We start from the raw sequence: 19,517 nt of genomic DNA, 5'->3' as shown, positions 1-19,517 counted from the left end.
TTGCCCACTAATGCCTACAGTTGCCATCACCCTTCCTTTTCAATAGTCACTATCTTGCTTAACCTTCAGAATAAGCTCTAGCTGCTGATCCCTTTAATATCATGTTAATTATTACATATACTGTGCTGCTTAACGTCTTAGTGCCCTCCTGTACACTGATAATATGCAGCTTTATCTTATCTCTACTTCTTTTGACCCTGACACTACCATGAAGTTGCCAGTGTTTGGCTGACATCTAGCAGTGATTGAAAAGAAATTTCCTTCAACTAAATACTGGGAAGGTTCAAATGATCACATTTGTTCCCTTACCACTGACTTCACCCGAATATCTGTGAAGTATGAAAGTCAAGCTGGCTATTGTAACCTGACTGTCATGGCTGGTTCCAGCTTTTGGACCTTGCACTTTTTTCATGTTTGTAATATCACCTGATTTGCTCTTTGCCTTTGACAATTAGCTAATGAAACCATCATCCATATCTTTGCTACCTCTAGATACAACTTTGCCAATGCACTCTTGATGGTCTCCCTTTTCCCACTTTCTGAATCCAAGGCTATCCAAGCTCTAATGTCCAAATCCTAATTTACATTTCTGGTAAACAAATGCAAATTTGCAGATTTTTAAATTCTTATTCCCGTTTACAATTTTCCTACTTTTCTCCCTCCCTTACATCCATTCTCCCAATCCCTTAAACTTCCTTGGTATGTGCAATCCTCCCAATTCTGTCTGAAGTACCTCACTTAAAGTCTCTCTGCTGGAGGGAATGTGTTAAGATGGCAAAATCTTGGATTATGGAATTCCCTTTCTAAACCTCTCCATATCACCACCTTTCTTCCCTTGTTTTATACTTTTACTATCTACATTGCTACATCTCAGTTTTCTTATTTACTGATGCTCACAAGAAGGACTAGGGACATTTTTTCAGCAGTAAAAGTGCTTTCTGAATGGAAGTTGTCACTGTTAAGAAAAGCTAATCTGAAATATACATGCCATCTCCTACAATATTCAAACTGACTTGATTCTTCCTGAAATATCCCTCTCTAATGTCACACCCTGAACCTTTGAGTTAATATTTCCCAAAATATCATAGTGACTCTTGAGATACTATCTCCTATAACACACTTGCACTAACCAGCAGTTACAGACTTTCAGTAGTCATATTGACCCCTAAATAACATTCATTTAATGCTAACGCTGACTCTATGTTCTGAAAACTTACCAATACTTCAAAGTACTACCTAGCCCTTACACTGAGTTTCAGAGAGCCAAAGAAACTGCTTTGTTTTTGAAGTCCTGGGATTCAGCATACAAGCTCAGCATTCTCTCTAGATTGTTGCGCCAACTTTTGCCCTTCTCCATTTCTTCTCCCAACTTAATCATGCAATGAGTGACAAGCAATTGATCGGCTTACCCCACACAAAATGTTTCCTCTCTGACTTACCCAAAAACAAAAAGGACCCAGTATCAATGACCATAACATCAGCCGAGCTTACACGTCTAATTTATCAGTGCTTCATGTACTCAGAAAATATTATTTGTCTCACTACAAAATATTTTAAGCAGACTCCTGTATAGAACAAATCAAAATGCTAAATAGTAACAGTTGGCATTTAAAAAGTACTGATAACATAGAGTTAAAGAGTAATACAGCACAAAACAGGTCCTTCAAGCCCACTGGTTCACATCAAATACAAAATCCTCTCTGCTAGTCCCCAGTTACAAGTGTTAGACCCATACCTCTCCAAGCCTTTTCCCTTCATGTACTTATCAAAACACCTCAAATGCTGCATTTGGACCCACCTTAACAACTTTATCTGGCAGCTTTTCCCAGGTACTCACTGTCCTCTACGTAAGGAAGTTACCTCTCAGGTATCTTTTAAATTTCTTCCCTTTCATCTTGAAGTTCAGCCTTCTAGCTTGGACTCCCAATCTTCGGGAAAAGACTATGACCATCTTATACATGCCTCCCATTATTTTATAAACTTCGATGAGGTCACCACTCATTCTCATACACTCCAAGGAATAAGGATCCAGTGTGACCATGATAAAGAATGGCAGGGTGTTTCACAGGGATATTCCAATAAAACTTCCACCCGGCCAGGAAAGTACTTAGAGCATGAGCAAAGGTATAGTGAGAAGCTGGGAGGTGATGGGTGGAAAATGCAAAGGTCTGAAGAAGAAGAAATCTGATACCAGAGGATAGTGGATCATGGGAGAAAGAGGAGGAGAAGGGGCACCAGAAGGAGGTGATAGGCAGTTAGGGAGAAGAGAGAAGAGGTAAGAGGCGAGCTAGAATAGAGAATGGAAAAAGAGAGAAGGGAGAAAGGGGGGAAGTTACCTGAAATTAGTGAAATCAATGTTCATGTTGTCAGGTTGGAGGTTACCCAGACAGAGACTGAATGTTGCTTCTAAACCTGAGAGTGGCTTCATTGAGGCTGCAGAGGAGGCCATGGAATGAGAATGGGCAGTGCAATTAAAACAGTTGGCCATCGGGAAATCCTGCCAGCTTGTACTCTTCCCCCTCCCAAAGGGGGAGCTGTTCATCTCATTCTGACTTCTTCCCCCTTCTTTTGCAGCTTTGATGAAGTCTTGACCTGAAACGGTAACTGTTTATTCCTCTCCATAGATGCTGACCTGCTGAGCTCCTCCAGAATTTTGTGTGAGTTAACCATATTTGACTAATTTGAGAGAGTGCTGTGAAGAAAGATCACATGCTGTTGATAAAAGGGAAATTAATGAATTTAATAAGATTTCAAGAAGACATTTGGTAAGGTGCTGCAACAAAGGTTAACGCAGAAAATAAAAGCTCATGGTTTAGGAGGTGACATAGTAGCATCAATATTAGACTGGCTGGCTAACAGGAATGAGAATAGGCATAAGTGGATCTTTTCCTGGTATACAAGATGAAATAAATGTTGCTCCACAGAGAATAACGATAGGGCTTCAATTTTTTTTTTACAATTTAAAACATAGAACAGTACAACACAGGGACAGGTTGTTCAGCCCATGGGCTAATTAAGCTAATTATGTCTAATTACACTAATCCTTCTGCCTGCATGAGTTCTCTATCCTCATTCTCTGCCATTCATGTGCCTATCTAAGAGGACTTCTTTTCTATCTGCCTTCACCACCAGCCCTGTGAATGCATTCCAAGCACTCACCCCAGTATAAGAAAAGCTTGCTCCACTCATCTCCCTTGAATTTTCTCCCTTTACTATTAGATATTTCAACCTGGGAAAAAGATACTGGCTATTTACTGTGCAAACAACAGGAATTCTGCAGATGCTGGAAATTCAAGCAACACACATCAAAGTTGCTGGTGAACGCAGCAGGCCAGGCAACATCTCTAGGAAGAGGTACAGTTGATGTTTCAGGCCGAGACCCTTCGTTCTGACAAAGGGTCTCGGCCTGAAACGTCGACTGCACCTCTTCCTAGAGATGCTGTCTGGCCTGCTGCGTTCACCAGCAACTTTGACGTGTGTTGCCTGGCTATTTACTCTTGTGCAATTTCTATAAATGACTAGGATTGAAGATATATTTGCTAAGTTTGCTGATGGCACAAAGATGGGCCAAAAAAGTAAGTTATGAAAGAATGAAAGGCAACAAAAGAATATAAATGGTTAAGTGAGCAGATAAAGATCTAGCAATGGTACGTAATGAGGAAAAATGTCAAATTGTCCATTTTGACAGGATAAGAAATGCATATTGTCCAAACTCAGAGACCTGGGGACACAAGAGACCACAGATACTACAAACAGGAGTATAAAACAAACTTTTCGAGGAATGCAGCAGGTCAAACAGTGTCTACGGAGGCAGAGAGAAAGCTGAAGTTTTGGGTTGAAACCCTACATCAGGATTTGTTAGGTATAATATACAGGTACAACAGTGGAAAAGATTGGGAAAGCCATACGAATACTAAAGAGTCGGAGTGGAGTCATATCGGCCCTTCAGCCCAATTCACCCAAGTCAAACAAGATGCCCATCTAACCCTTTTGCCTGAGGTTGGTCCATATATCTTTAAACCCATTTAACTGTCCAAACACCTTTTTGAATGCTGTTATTGCACCTACTTTAACCAGGCAGCATAGTTCATATTTGCATCATCCTCTGCTCCCCAGATCTCTTAAGTCTCTACCCCACCCTCACCTTAAACCTCAGCTATCTAGTTTTTGAATCCATCTCCCTGGAAAAAGTTTGTAGATTCACCCTGTCAATGCCCCTCATGATTTTATACAGCTTTATAACAGATCATTCCTTGTATGCTCAAAGGAATAAATCTTTCCTATGACAGTAAATGAAACTGAACACCAGCAGCAACCTTACCAGTGTCTTGTACAGTTACATTGTAACATCCCAACTCCTATAGTCAATGTCCTGACTGAAGGCCAGCATGCTAAATGCCTTCTTCAATGTTTACCTGCCATTCAATGCCATTTTTAGTAAGCCATGTACTTGTACTCCTAGGTCTCTCTGCTCTACAACGCCTCCCAGAACTCTACAATTCACTGTGAACGTCCCACATCAGTTTGACATCCAAAATTCAACACATCACATTTATCTAGAATGAATGCCATTTGAAGCAGTTCAGAGGACATTTGCTGGGCTAATACCAAGAATGGAATATTGTCTTACATAGATAGGCTGGACAAGTTAAGACTTACATTCACAGGAGTTTTGAACATTGAGAAATGACTTGATTTCAAATTCCTGTGTGGTCATGATGGGGAGAGGTTTCCTCTTATGGGACAAAAAGAAAATTAAACAGGAAGGCTCCATATTCTTAAGTAGGAACCAGCACAACAACCTTGTGTTCCTTTGGCAGAAACTACACACTGCTATAATTTTAGGAATAAGTTATAAGTAAGTTTCCAGATGCTAGAAATCTGAAGTTGTGCACCTAAACTTTGCAGGAACAGTGATGGTGCAGCAAAGGTCAGATCTCATTGAGACCTACTGAATTACGAAAGACCTAGATAGGGTGGGTGTGGGAGGATATTTCCAATAGTGGGAAAGTCTAGGACCAGTGGGCACAGCCTAAGAATAAATGGACATTTCTTCATAACAGAGATGAGGAGGTATTTCTTTAGCCAGAGGGTGGTGAATTTGTGGAATTCATTGCTACAAAAGTCTGTGGAGGCCAAGTTACATGGTATATTTATAACAGAGGTCAATAGATTCTTGACCAGTAAGATCAAAACTTACAGTGAGAAGGCAGAAACGTGGTCAAGAGGGATAATTAATAAGCCATGATTGAATGGTGGAGCAGACTTAACAGGCTCAATGTCTTAATTCTGCTCCTATGTCTTACAGAATCTAAAACAAAGTATTTACTGTTTCCTTATCGCTATAATAAATGAACCCCTCCCCCTTTTTTTATTCCATACAGTGCAGTGAGTATCCTTGGACCTCTTCCTCCAATCACACTGAAGCAGTCTTTGAATGTTTCAAAGCAAAGGTAGACAGATCTTTGATACCCAAAGGGTAAAATGTTAATGCAGGCAATGCTGCAGCAACAGAAGATTCCTCAGGGTGTTGCATAAAGTGATGTAAATTAGAAGAGCCAGAGAGGATTTGGACAAAAGATTATAGTTTAAACAACTGACAAAACATATGCAGGTATACTTTTACATTGAATTGTAAGCTGATGCCATTAAGCATTTCAGAAAACTATTTGAACTCAGCTTAAATTTCCAGGTTCATCAAGAATAGACAGGGCTTGTTTTGAGGGGCACTGAAGTAACACCTCAGCAATGCACATCACACTCTGCCAGCAGATGCAGAAGTCTAGATGCTGAAAATAGAGTATTCATTAAGAAACCTCACACCGAATTCAAAGAGTGAACAAATTACACTGAAGCTCCGTAACCACAGAAACACCTAAATTACTAACTCTCAATCCACAGCAGTGTTCCTGAAATGTCTACTCCTCCTTCTTTTGCATTAAGCTATAGAGGCATTTGGATTTGAAATGGACACCAAACCAGAAATACAAAAGAGAGTTATGTGAGGAAACAAAGGCAAGGGCAATATTTAAGTTGCAGTACTGAAAACCTCCCAAAGTTAACGCATCCTTTCCACACTGTTCAGGTTTCTCAATAAGAATTCAAACCTTTAAATAATTGACTACAGAATTTAAACTGCAGAATCTTGGACATTAGAGTGGCTCTAGCGACTGGATTCAATCCTGACCTCTGGCCATCTGTGTGGAGTTTGCACAATCGTCCTGAAATTGCACGAGTTTCCTCTGACTGCTCCTGTTTCCATGCCCTGGCTGAAGATGAGTTACCTGTCCATTGTAAATTGTGTCTAAACTTAGATATGTGCAGTGAGAGGCAGAATCTACAGAAAGCTGATAAGAATGTAGGAAGAGTAAAGTGGAATCAGTGTAAACAGGCATTATAGAGCACCACAGGCCCTTTGGCCAATCTAGTCCGTGCCAAACTCTTATTCTGCCTTGTCCCATAGAACTGCAACTGGACTATAGCCCTCCATACCACTTCTCATCCACGTACTTTGATAGCTGTTCTTGCTGTCCACTACAGCCCCAATCTTGGGAGTCATCCACATATTTGCTGATCCAGTTTACCATGTTATCATCCAAATATATACTTATAACTTGATTTTAACTGACATGTGGCTGTTGTGTTTTACTATTTATTGTTATGTTTATTTAGTGTTGCGTTTGTTATGTTATGATTGCACTGCTCCTGAGAAACGCTGTCTCATTCTGCCCTGTAGAGCTGATGTACGGTTAGAATGACAATTAAGCTTTCTGAATTTGAAAAAAAATCATTTATAGTAAATGACAAGAAAAAACAGACCCAACACTGATTCCTGCAGCACACGACTCGTCACAGATATCTAGTCTGAGAGGCAACCATCCAATACCATCTCTAGCTTCTACGGCTAAGCTAATGTTGAATCCAACTTACTACTTCATTCTGAACGCCAAGTGGCTGAACCTTCTTGACCAGCATCCCATGCAGAACTCTGTCAAAAGCCTTGTTAAAGTCCATGCTGACAGCACCCACTGCCTTTCCTTCATCAACTTTCCTGGTAATCACCTCAAAAGACTCTAAGATTGGTTAGACACAACCTGCTATGCACAAAGCCATCTTGACTATCCCTAATCAGGCTCCATCTATCCAAATACTTATAAATTTTCTCTCTTATAATACCTTCCAATAATTTACCCACTACTGACATCAGGCTCACTTGGCTTATCCTTTCTTGAATATTGGAACAACATTAGCTGTCTTCCAGTCCTCCAACACCTCGCCTGTGTTTAAGGATAATTTAACTACCTCTTCCAAGGGCCAGTGCAATTTCTGCATTAGCCTCCCAAGAGGCTCAAGAAGACACCTTGTCAGGCGCTGGGGACTTGTGGATCCAAATTTGTGTCAAGGCAACAAGTACTTCCACTTCTGTAATCTGTATACAGTCCAAGGCCTCACTACTGTTTTGCTTCAGTTCCATGGACTCTGTGTCTGCCTCCCAAGTAAATACCAATGCAAAACATCCACTTAAGATCTTCTCCATCTCTTTCATATTGATGCTTAGGCGACCACACTGATCTTCAAGTGAACCAACTTTGTTCCTTGCTATCCCTTAACTCTTAATATATCTGTAGAAGTACTTGGGATTCTCCTTTACGTTGTCTGCCAGAGCAAACTCTTGCTTCCTGATTTCCCTCTTAAGTGCTCTCTTGCATTTCTTGTACTCCTCACGTGCCCCATTTGTTCCTTGCTGCCTATATTTGATATACACCATCTTCTTCTTTTTAACCAGGATTTAATAGCCTTTGTAAACCAGGGTTCTCTAAACCTGTTAGACTTGCCTTATAATCTAACAGGAACATACAATCTATACTCTCAATATTTCACTTTTGAAGGTCTCCCACTTACCGAATACCCTTTGTCAGAAAACCCATCCCAGTCCACACCTACCAGATACTTTCTGATGCCATCAAAATTGGCCTTTCTCCAACTTACAATATCAACCCATGAACCAGTCCAATCCTACTCCTTAATTATCTTGATACTAATGGAATTGTGATCACTAGAGCCAAAATTCTCCCTATGCACATTTCTGCCACCTGCCCCGTCTCATTCCCTAACAGGAGATCCAGTATCACATATTTGGGGCTACTATACATTGATTAACATATAAAGGTCCCATTTTGGATTGGGTGCTTGATAATCACTAAAGATTTGGTGCACAAAAGAGCATATTTCTATGGTGTACAACTGTACAATATAGTTTTTGTCATTTCACTTATACAGTTGATGAGAGTTTAGGTGTTTTAAGAAAATATAACTACGTGCCATTACACAGCACTTTTCAGGTCACATTCACCAACCACGAGAAAGAGAGTATCAGATTAAAAACAAAAAAAAAATCCTAAGGTACACTACAGTCAAAATCATATACTATAAGAAACAAGCTCTTCCGCAGAGCAAAGTATCTATTGCAGTTGGTCCCATTTGCCTGTGTTTGGGTCATATCCTTCCAAACCTTTTCTATCAATGTCCTTACAATGTCTTGTAAATTGGTGAAATTAACAGCAAAGAAAGCTATCTAGGCTTGCAGTGGGATCTGAACACGCCAGAAAATTGGGCTGATAAATGACAGATGGAATTTAATGCAGACAAGTGAACATATGAAAGGAAGTTTTGATTGTTGCATGTAGAGGAGGGGGATGGAAAGCAAAGGTCTGGATATGGGTAGATGGGGACCAGGCAGAAAAATAGGTCGGCATGGATTAGATGGGCTGAAAGTTCTGTTTCAAAGTTTTATCCTCTATGAATCTAAATGTTATAATTGCATCCACCTCTACCACTATTTTTGGCAGCTCATTAAGGATGGACATTATATCTTGCAAAGTCTGCTGGTATAGTAAATAAGTAAAGTACTTTCACTGGAAGCTTCAGAGATGTGCCAGTACGTTACAATATTTTAAATGCAAGAATAAAAAATGTCAGATATTACCCAGACGCTTTTTCATTAACATACAGTGCTGTTCAAAAATCTTAGGCACATATATATAGCTAGGATGCCCAAGACTTTTGCATAGTACTGCAGTAATTTAATGTATTACACTGAATTGTCGCAAAAAAAAATCATAACGTATGTGAGTTATGATAAACCTGATTCTGATACAGGTCTCTATTGTGGACTGAGAGTGGGAAGGGGGAATTGGTTGGGAAAAGGGGAAGGGAAATGGGAGGGAGCAGGAAGCATGAAGCACCAGAGACACATTCTGTAATGATCAATAAACTAATTGTTTGGAATCAAATGACCTTGCCAGGTGTCTCAGGGCTGGGTGTGTCTAAACCCACACCACCCCTACCCCAGCATTCCTCTGCCATGTGCCCCTCCTGTGGTGCTCCACCCTCACCATTCCCAACATTCTTTGCTCCCACCAGATTTATAAACTCACACTCCACATTAACAAATACAGTACCATGCAAAAGTCTTAGGCATCCTAGCTATATACATGTGTCTAAGACTTTTGCACAGTACTGTACATCAACTCACAATAACGTGCACGAACTTTACATAAAGCTTTACTTTGAAAAGTAGTGATTTATTAAAAGAACTTTGTATAAATTAGCACACAGCAGAAAACCACGAGCAATCTTTGCTGGTGCTGGATCATCCTAGGTAGAAAATTAAATACAAACCCCATTTCCAGAAAAGTTGGGATATTTTCCAAAATGCAATAAAAACAAAAATCTGTGATATGTTAATTCACGTGAACCTTTATTTAACTGACAAAAGTACAAGGAAAAGATTTTCAATAGTTTTACTGACCAACTTAATTGTATTTTGTAAACATACACAAATTTAGAATTTGATGGCTGCAATACACTCAACAAAAGTTGGGACAGAGGCATGTTTACCATTGTGTTACATCACCTTTCCTTTTACTAACACTTTTTAATCGTTTTGGAACTGAGGATACTAATTGTAGTAGATTTGCAATTGGAAATTTTGTCTATTCTTGCTTGATATAAGACTTCAGCTGCTCAACAGTCCGTGGTCTCCGTTGTCTGATTCTCCTCTTCATGATGCGCCATACATTTTCAATAGGAGATAGATCTGGACTGGCAGCAGGCCAGTCAAGCACACGCACTCTGTGTCTACAAAGCCATGCTGTTGTAGCCCGTGCAGAATGTGGTCTGGTATTGTCCTGCTGAAATAAGCATGGACGTCCCAGGAAGAGACGTCGCCTTGATGGCAACATATGTCTCTCTAAAATCCTAATATACGCCTCAGAGTCAATGTTACCTTCACATACATGCAACTCACCCATGCCGTGGGCACTGATGCACCCCCATACCATCACAGATGCTGGCTTTTGCACCTTTCGCTGATTACAATCTGGATGGTGGTTTTCATCTTTGGCACGGAGAACTCGACGCCCGTTTTTTCTGAAAACTAGTTGAAATGTGGACTCATCTGACCACAGCACACGGTTCCACAGTCTTTCGGTCCATCTGAAATGAGCTCGGGCCCAGCAAACTCACCAGCGTTTCTGCATAGAGTTGATGTATGGCTTCCTCCTTGCATTATACAGTTTCAAGTTGCATTTCTGGATGCAGCGATGGACTGTGTTGAGTGACAATGGTTTTCCGAAGTACTCCCAAGCCCAGGTGGCTATAATTGTCACAGTAGCATGACGGTTTCTTAGGCAGTGCTGCCTGAGGGCTCGAAGATCACGCGCATTCAACAGTGGTTTCCAACTTTGCCCTTTACGCACTGAGATGTCTCTGAATTCTCTGAATCTTTTCACAATATTATGTACAGTAGATGTTGAAAGACCCAAACTGCCTGCAATCTTGCGTTGAGAAATGTTCCTTTTGAACTGTGCACTTTTCAATCTTATTTTAACTCCGTCCCAACTTCTGTTGAGTGTGTTGCAGCCATCAAATTCTAAATTAGTGTATGTTTACAAAATACAATTAAGTTGGTCAGTAAAACTGTTGAAAATCTTTTCTTTGTACTTCTGTCAGTTAAATAAAGGTTCACGGGAATTAACATATCACAGATTTTTGTTTTTATTGCATTTTGAAAAATATCCCAACTTTTCTGGAAATGAGGTTTGTAAATGAATACAAGTCCCTGATTATATCTCCTGTTCAAGCTATCATCCATAGTTCAGAGCTTAGATAATTAATTTACTAACAGCCATTGATCTGGCTTCACAACTGTGATTGGTGAAATACTGTACATGCACCACTCTAGTATGGCTGGGCAAACACCAACAGTATTAGTTATTTTGCCATGCAATACCACCTATTATGGTTTCAAGCAAGCTTCATCCTTTAATGATCAGACGTAACATGTTTTTAACATGCTGATTAAAAATCCGTGTGTCCCACCAAAAATGTGCCACTGATAAAAGAAATGAATTGTACTTTGGTCTCCTTTCCAATGCCCCTTGTTTTTAATTTCCGAGATATTACATTTTTCATGAGTGGGAACAGAAAAGAAAGTGAAACGAAAAGAAGAAAGGAAAAATAAGGAACAGGAACAGAAAAGGAAGAAAGGGATATAAAGGTTTACAAGTTAATAGCACTTTTCCTGACCTCAATACTCCTGAGCTTTTTAGAGCAAGTGAAGTACATCTGTAGTTACACTGGATATATGGTGGTTAATTTGAACAAAATGAGGAAACACATCAGCAATCAGATTTTGACCAAGTCAAATGTGCTTTCGGCAAAAAAAAATCTACTGATATTTTGTATAAGTTTCACTCATTGCGTGAAATAGTTTGATGTGATCTCAGAGATTTTGAGGTAGGCATGAATAAGCAAACAATCTCTGGCTACTATTAGCAAATCAATTTTGGATCCATTTTGCCTTGGATGCCATTTGTGACAGCCTTGCTTGTAATATACGCCTTACTGAAGTTCATGTAGCCCTCATCTATGTCCTTTATTACATCTATGAAGTACCTACTCTCTCCCTGGCTATCCTCTTAACCTTAATACACTTCAAGATACCTTGTCACCCATCTTATATTTGTGGCTAAAAGTTTTGGACTCTTCCAAAAGTGCACCCACCTTAAAATTCTTCCTTACTTTAAATATGCCTATCAGGTCAACCATTCATTTTTTTGCTTGAGTTCTCAAATCTTTCTTCATAGTTACAACTTCTTAGTCTTATACTTTGTTGGTTGCCTCTACGTTTTTAAATTACAAAATAAAGATCAGAATTGAGACAATATTAATTCAATTATCCAGGCACTGCCCATGATGCCACACAAAAAAGGTTTGCAGTTTCAGTCAAGTAGCCTTGCACGTTCCTACCTAAATGTGGAAAGAGATCCCGATGTAATAGTTGCTTCTCAGCACACAGTTTTGCTAGTCTCTTTAGCCTGTTCACACAGGCTAAGTGCTGTTTGCAGACCGGTGTGGAGCTTGAAGCCTTCAGGACAAAAATATTGGGCCTGGAAGTGTCTGTTGCCTTGGTAGCTGCTGGGGATGGGACAGCAGCAGGCTGTGGTACAGGCGGCGACTTTGTTTGCTGAGGGGGAGAGGCGGTCCGATGGGGCTTTCCGTTTGGCGAGTGTGAGGCAGGCGTTGCTGCTACTGTACCGTGGGCTGCCGCTTGTGGCAGGCTGGGGCTTGAGGGTAAAGGGGGTTTGCATAGCAGGCCCAGTGACAGTACAGCAGGTCGTGGGGGACTGGAGAGAGGGGGAGTGCTGGGGTAGAGTGACTGAGGAGGTGCAGGGTGTGGGATAAAGTGCTCTGATTGCAGTCTGCAAATATCAGGCTCTCGTAGCAGCCGCTGCTGCTGCTGCTGCCGGTTCTGAGCCAGTTTGGTCTGAAGCTTCCGTTTGACAGTTCCTTTCCTCAGCGCACAATCATCATCGTCAGGGAAAGCAAATGGGTCGTCAAGCTCGCGGTCCAGGTACTGAAGGGACAGCCGCGGCCTCTGTGGTGACCGCGTTGGTCCATCCAAACCATTTGCTGTTTTCAGGGCCAACGAGGGCACTGCCAGGCTGACTGCCATGGTAACATCAGGGTGCAGTCTGGAGCGCACGTCTTCTAGCTGCTCATTCTTTTTCTTCCGCTCTTTTTTGGGCACCAAACCGAGAACTTGCAGATGGCTGTTGCAGTATCTGTTGGGGAAGAATGAAAGTATTAGCATAACAGGAATTACTGCTACAGTGGCAAGTATCACACCTTGTTCAAATAAGGCTCCATGTCTCTCCATGCTTTGGAACCAGAAGAAAATGATGTAATCTATCATAAAACACACATCAAAGTTGCTGGTGAACGCAGCAGGCCAGGCAGCATCTCTAGGAAGAGGTGCAGTCGACGTTTCAGGCCGAGACCCTTCGTCAGGACTAATCTATCATAAATTGTGAAGTGTTGCATTGTTCTCATTTGAGTTCACCAATGTGCTAATTTTCCCCCCAGTTCATCCAGATGAACTGTGAAAAACATTATACAATTATGAATTGTCTCCTCCCAAGCTTAGGATGTGCTTAGAGCTTTGAGCAGAATGGTATGGAGTTTCAAACTCTAGATCATGTAACAACGTGAGGTCTATATCATTAACAGGCCATTTGGCTCATTTTGGTTCAAGGGCTCCAGACTAGACACCTTCTACTATGTTTAACCCAACCCAACAATGCTCTCTGTTCCTGATAAATGAAACTGTAGGGTGGAAGGACTCAGCCAGCCAAGCAGCATCCACGGGGAGAGTAACAGTTTATTGGGTCAGGGGTCCTTCCTCAGACTGACTGGTTAATGTTCCACTTCAAGGAAGAGTCCCTAATCTGAAACATTTACCTGTTTTTCTTTCCTCAGATGCTGCCTGACTGGCTGAACTCTCCAGGAATATTCTGTTTTCATTTTTGCCTTATTTGCATACCCAAATTTCCCTTGAATACTTAAAAGGCAACGAAACTTACCCTCATTTCTTAATTGGAATTAATGGCACCTAGATTTGAATTCTTCTTCAGTGGTGGCATCTTGCCTCCACCTACTTTAATAATTTCTAAATTTTAATTTGATAATTCTCAATTTTCTCTTTACTGGAGAAAAGTGTCTGCAGCCAGTTTATTTCTGTGAAAGTTACGCATTACGCCATCGTTGTTGACTTACTAGAATATATTAATATTCATATACAAAAGTAGAAATAAAAGACAAAAACAGTTCTTCAATACTAGAATCAATCTCCTGTTGCTTAAAGAGAGTTAGGACAGGGTAGTCTCAAGGAGTGTTCATACACATGCTTTAATAGCAGTCCACCATTCTCAAAATATATGCTAATACAGCACTGGGGTGAAATGGAGTCTGCTATAAGATAGTCATTGCAATACAAAAAAAAGCTGAGAGGTTAGATTAAGGTATCAAAAGATGCATCATACAAAGTGAAGGCAAAATCTTTAGAAAAAATAACAATGAAACAACAGAAAGAAATATTGGCCCACAATAGTTTGTGTACTCATCTGACAATGTGTCGAGGTCTGTGACATGGAGTGGATGGGAGAAAGGTGAAAGAACTTTCTAGGTTAAAAAAAAATCAGCAAACATGTTAAATCTGCAAAATGCAGGGCAACACGGAAAGTTAACATCTTAAGAACAATACTTGGATAACTTGAAGAATTTGTACATAATGCAAGACATTAAAATAGACCCCCTAATGAAATACCAGAGGAAGAAGTGACAGTGAAGGAAATAGTTTGGTGCAGACAAATGATTGATTTCAAAACTACATTTTGTATCAATAGGGCAGAGTAAGTCATGATAGCAGTCAATGGATCATAAATACTATAGTAAGAGTAGGCATAGCCAACAAAACAAAGAGAACCTATTGAACAATGGATCTCACTAAAGGATAACGTTGACAGCTAAGATCACAGGGAGGCAATGTCTGCCTGGGGAAAGCAGTGTTTTATTTTACAGTTGATAATAACTTCTCAAAACAATTGTAGGATTTAACATTAATTTCCAATTGAAAGAGCTATGTTTGACTTCTCACATTTACTCATACCAAATTATCATTCAAAACATAACCCTACTGGATTTGCAAATGATCAACAGCATTCCATTTTAATTAGGACTACAGACACCAGCAGAAACGTTCAGTTTTATGAAGATCTAAGCTCAACTGGAAAAGATGTTTCTCAGTAACCCTGACTGAGAGCAAAGGACAGTCCAAACAAACATCTCCAAACTCCTAGACCTAGGACTTGGCACCCTCTCTACAGCTGGATCCTTGACTTGCTGACCAACTGACCACAATTTGTGAGGATAAGTAGCAACACATCCTCAACACTGGTGCCAAACACAACTGCACCCTCAGCCCACAGCAGAGTTATTCTGAACAAGTGCATGGCCAGATTCTGCTCAAACTTCATTTACCACCATAGCGAGCTGGATCTCAAACAACAACAGCTTACAGGAATGAGATGGAGACTCCATTGTGATGATGTCAAGACAACAACTTCTGCCTAATGTCAGCAAAACAGAAATTTAATCACTGACTTCAGGAATATATCAATGGCCCTGAGGTGGACAATGTTGAGAACTTCAAATTAATGGATGCAAACATTACCAACATGTCCTGATCCAGCCACATATAGCCCATGATAACACACCAACTTCTCTATTTCCTCAGACAGCTGAAGTCAGCACGTCTCCATGACTTTCACCTATCTTTACAGATGCACTGTAGAAAACTTCCTGTTCAAATGCAGCACAGCTTGGCATGACAACAGCTCTGCCCAAGACCTTAAGAAATTGCAGCGTTCTGAATCTAGCCCAGTCATCATGAAAACCAGCTTCCCCCCCCCCCCCCATGCACTTTCCCCTGCCCCGGGAATGCAGACAACATAACCAAACAAAAAGCAAAGAAAAGAAAAATCAACATAACATTTCAGATCAGGACCTCTCCAACCTTAGGCATTCTCCCTTCTACTCTTTTCCAATTGGGCAGAACACACAAAAGCTTGAAAACATGTATCACCGGGCTGGCTGGTGGTGCAATGACATCAGCACCGTACCCGGGAGTGGAGGTTTCTGGGTTCGAAACCAGTTGGGTCCGCTCCTGAGTACGTTTCCATCCGTGCTGGCTTGAGTGTCGAGATCGCAACTCGACCTCGTAAAATAAAGGGAAAATACTGCGAAAATGTCTGTGTGAGGAGTAGTGCGCCACACAGTCTCTCTCTCTCTCATACTGTGCCTTGTAAAAAGCCATGAAAAAAAAGACATCACGGATGGACACACGCACGCAGACACACAGACTCGCACGCAGGCACACGCAAAAGAAAAAAAAAGAAAACATGTATCACCAGACAAGGATATTGAATCCCCTGTTATAGGACTAATGAATGGAATTCTTATATGATAAAGTTCAGCTCTTGACCTCACAATCTCCCTCATCATAGCCGTTGCACTTCTCTGCCTGGACTATAATTTCTATGTAATTGTAATCTGTATTACAATTGTATTACAGAGGTTGTATTGAGAGCATCCTGAGCAGCTGCATCACTGCCTGGTTCGGAATTTGCACCATCTCCGATTGCAAGACCCTGCAGCAGATAGTGAGGTCAACTGAGAAGATCACTGGGGTCTCTCTTCTCACCATTACAGACATTTACACCACATGCTGCATCTGTAAAGCAAACGGCATTATGAAGGACCCACACACCCTTCATACAAACTCTTCTCCCTCCTGCCATCTGGCAAAAGGCACCGAAGCATTCGGGCTCTCATGACCAGACTATGTAACAGTTTCTTCCCCCAAGCCATCAGACTCTTCAATACCCAGAGCCTGGACTGACATCAACCTACTGCCCCCTACTGTGTCTATTGTCCTGTTTATTATTTATTGTAATGCCTGCACTGTTTTGCGCACTTTATGCAGTCCTGGGTAGGTCTGTAGTCTAGTGTAGTTTTTGTGTTGCTTTACGTAGTTCAGTGTAGATTTTGCATTGTCTCATGTAGCACCATGGTCCTGAAAAACATTGCCTCGTTTTTACTGTGTACTGTACCAGCAGTTATGGTCGAAATGACAATAAAAAGTGACTTGACTTGATCTCCCGTACAACCTCAATGTACTTGTGTTTTGAATGATCTGTCTGGATAACTTGCAAACAAAAGCTTTTCACTGTGAACCAGCACACGTGACAATAATAAACCAATTACACAGCAAATGAAAATTTAAAATCTACAGGTGCTAAAAATATGAAATATGAAATTTGTTGAAGGATCATGGAATTGAAACATTAACTCTATTTTCTTTCTCCAGATGCTACCAGACCTGCTGAGCATTTCCAGCATTTTTTGCTGTTATTATTGTTAAATGGCAATGTTCCTCAGAACTAATCAGAATCAGGTTTGTTATCACTGTCTTATATGATGTGAAATTTGTTGTTTTTACTATGTTCATGGATCATTCACAAATCTGATGGCAAAGGGGAAGAAGCGTGTGTATCTTCGGACTCCTGTACCTCCTCCCCGATGGTAGTAATGGGAAGAGGATATGCGTCCTTCGCGTCGATACTCAAGACACCGCCGCTTGAAAATGTCCGACGACAGGGAAGGTTGTGCCCATGATGGAGCTGGATAAGTCTATAACCCTCTGCAGCCTCTTGCTCGCCACCGAACATCTACAGACATTAGTAATTCTTTGGTGACACTTAATTGCGTCACAGTGGAACAACTTCCAGCAGTACAGAGACTTGCGTGGATTCTCTGCTGGGGAAAGATATTAATTGCCTGGGTAGTGGACTCTGAGCAATGCAGGTCATCATGTTCCAAGAATAAATTACTGTTCCACAATTAGATGATCTGCACCAGGGTAACAGTAGGGAAAGGGGAACACAAGCATATTTCTTGAGGAACATCAGAAGAAATCCTGAACATCTCCTGCATCCTTGTGGAATTTGAGACCAGGATTTATTACTACCCTGGGAATAAGAGAGGGAAGAAACATATGCTACTTTCAAAAATTATCTTATATCATCTTCTCCAGAGATCTACTTTTGTTTGGTATTTGAACAATCTGTCTTGCAACAACAATAATCCTCTCCTTGATTTTTATTTAAACATAGAAACATGGCATTTACTTTTTGTGGTAGCACTACCAATGTTTCACTCCTAAAGTGCAGGTGATACGAGAAAATTGCATGTTTTTACAAAGGGAAAACAACAAAAGTCTATTTAAGAAGAAAGTAATTTATTCTGCTCAACCCTTGAAATAAAACACTTTACCGCATCCTTTCAGTGAGGTCTGAGAAACCAGTTGTGATTTATAGGGATATAAATGGGGAGAAAGTATCAGGTTTAGCAAAAGGACATGTCAAGCTATATCCTATGTCACTCTTCATTGAACAGGAAAGGTGTGTGGAGTATAAAACCAGGGTTAGGTCTGATCCAATCAGTCTATTAAAGAGTAGATCGATTACAAATACATTGCCACCCTAAGTCCCTTGTTGCCCTAATAGGAAAAGATGACTTGCCTTCGGTCTTCAGACTTCGGGATAGGGTTTGTACACCGCTGGCTGTTGTACTTGGCTACAAATTCACATTGCTTGAAAGGAGCAGTCTTGTCTTCCAGAACGTGGCGAATGCAGAATGCGTAGCCGTTGAGCCGGCGCTGCTTACAGAGCTTTGGGCTATAGGAGCACAATGGCTTATTATCGACCTCTGAGAAGTGTATATGTTTGCCTTCATACATCACGTGATTCTTCTCCTTGTGAACATTAGCTACAGAGAAAAAGGCAGAGCGTCAGGTACAAACATGACAAATTGGAAATTGGAGGGGGAAATAATACCTTAGACTAATGCGGGCAGGAATGCATTGATACCTTCCAGCCCTGGCTCAATTTATTCTCTTGAGACACAGTTTGGTGGATATCAATCAACCTTTATCAGGATACCTTAGTGGCCTACCTTTCATTTCTCTGGATGCGGACTACTATCAGGTTAAGCAACCAATGGGAAAATTTTATGAGGAAGTTGGGGAAATCAAAGCAGTCCTCATCACGGGGGTGATGGGGTCTGGGAAGCTCATGATCTGTTCCTCTCAAGTTCACGGCCATAACTCAATTGGCAGTTCACTTGCACTTGAGTCAAAACATGGCAAGTTGAAATTTCCTTCCAGAGCACAAAAATCACGGCCGGCACTCTCATGCACTGCTGAGGGAATACAGCACTGACTGAAGTGGCCTTTCAGTTAAGACATTATAACAAGGGCCTGTTCACTTGGATTCAATAGATCACATGGCTCAATCTTGAAGAACAGCAGCAGAAATTTCTTGGTTTCCCTAGCCAATACTAGGCTCTCAATCAATACCCAAAGCAGTTTACCTGGTCATTTATTACTATCCATGGACATTTATTGTGCACAAATTGAATGCTGCATTCTTGTATCAGACTGTAATTGCACTTTGTTAGCTTCATTAGGTACCAGTCATCAAGGTGTTTTGTGAAGTATTGTCTGATTATCATAGGAGATGAACCACGGATCTATGCTAGGGGGACTAATGCAGTTC

General features: G+C 40.9%; 1 protein-coding gene across 2 annotated transcripts in view; it reads right to left on the bottom strand.

Annotated features, from left to right (window-relative positions):
• The window catches only part of ino80db (INO80 complex subunit Db), a 126,908-nt gene that overhangs the window by 74,943 nt on the left and 32,448 nt on the right, over nt 1-19,517 (bottom strand). For both annotated transcript variants that reach the window (XM_072261284.1, XM_072261286.1), the window contains exons 2-3: nt 18,483-18,729; nt 12,313-13,127 (exon numbers count right to left, since the gene is read on the bottom strand). In XM_072261284.1, the coding sequence (XP_072117385.1) occupies nt 12,313-13,127; nt 18,483-18,700 (1,033 nt within the window). In that variant the 5' untranslated portion in view covers nt 18,701-18,729. The remainder of the gene's footprint in view (nt 1-12,312; nt 13,128-18,482; nt 18,730-19,517) is intronic.

Source organism: Mobula birostris, chromosome 6, assembly GCF_030028105.1.
Source record: "Mobula birostris isolate sMobBir1 chromosome 6, sMobBir1.hap1, whole genome shotgun sequence".
Taxonomy (NCBI): Eukaryota; Metazoa; Chordata; class Chondrichthyes; order Myliobatiformes; family Myliobatidae; genus Mobula; species Mobula birostris.
This window is presented reverse-complemented; position numbering and strand designations above follow the sequence as displayed.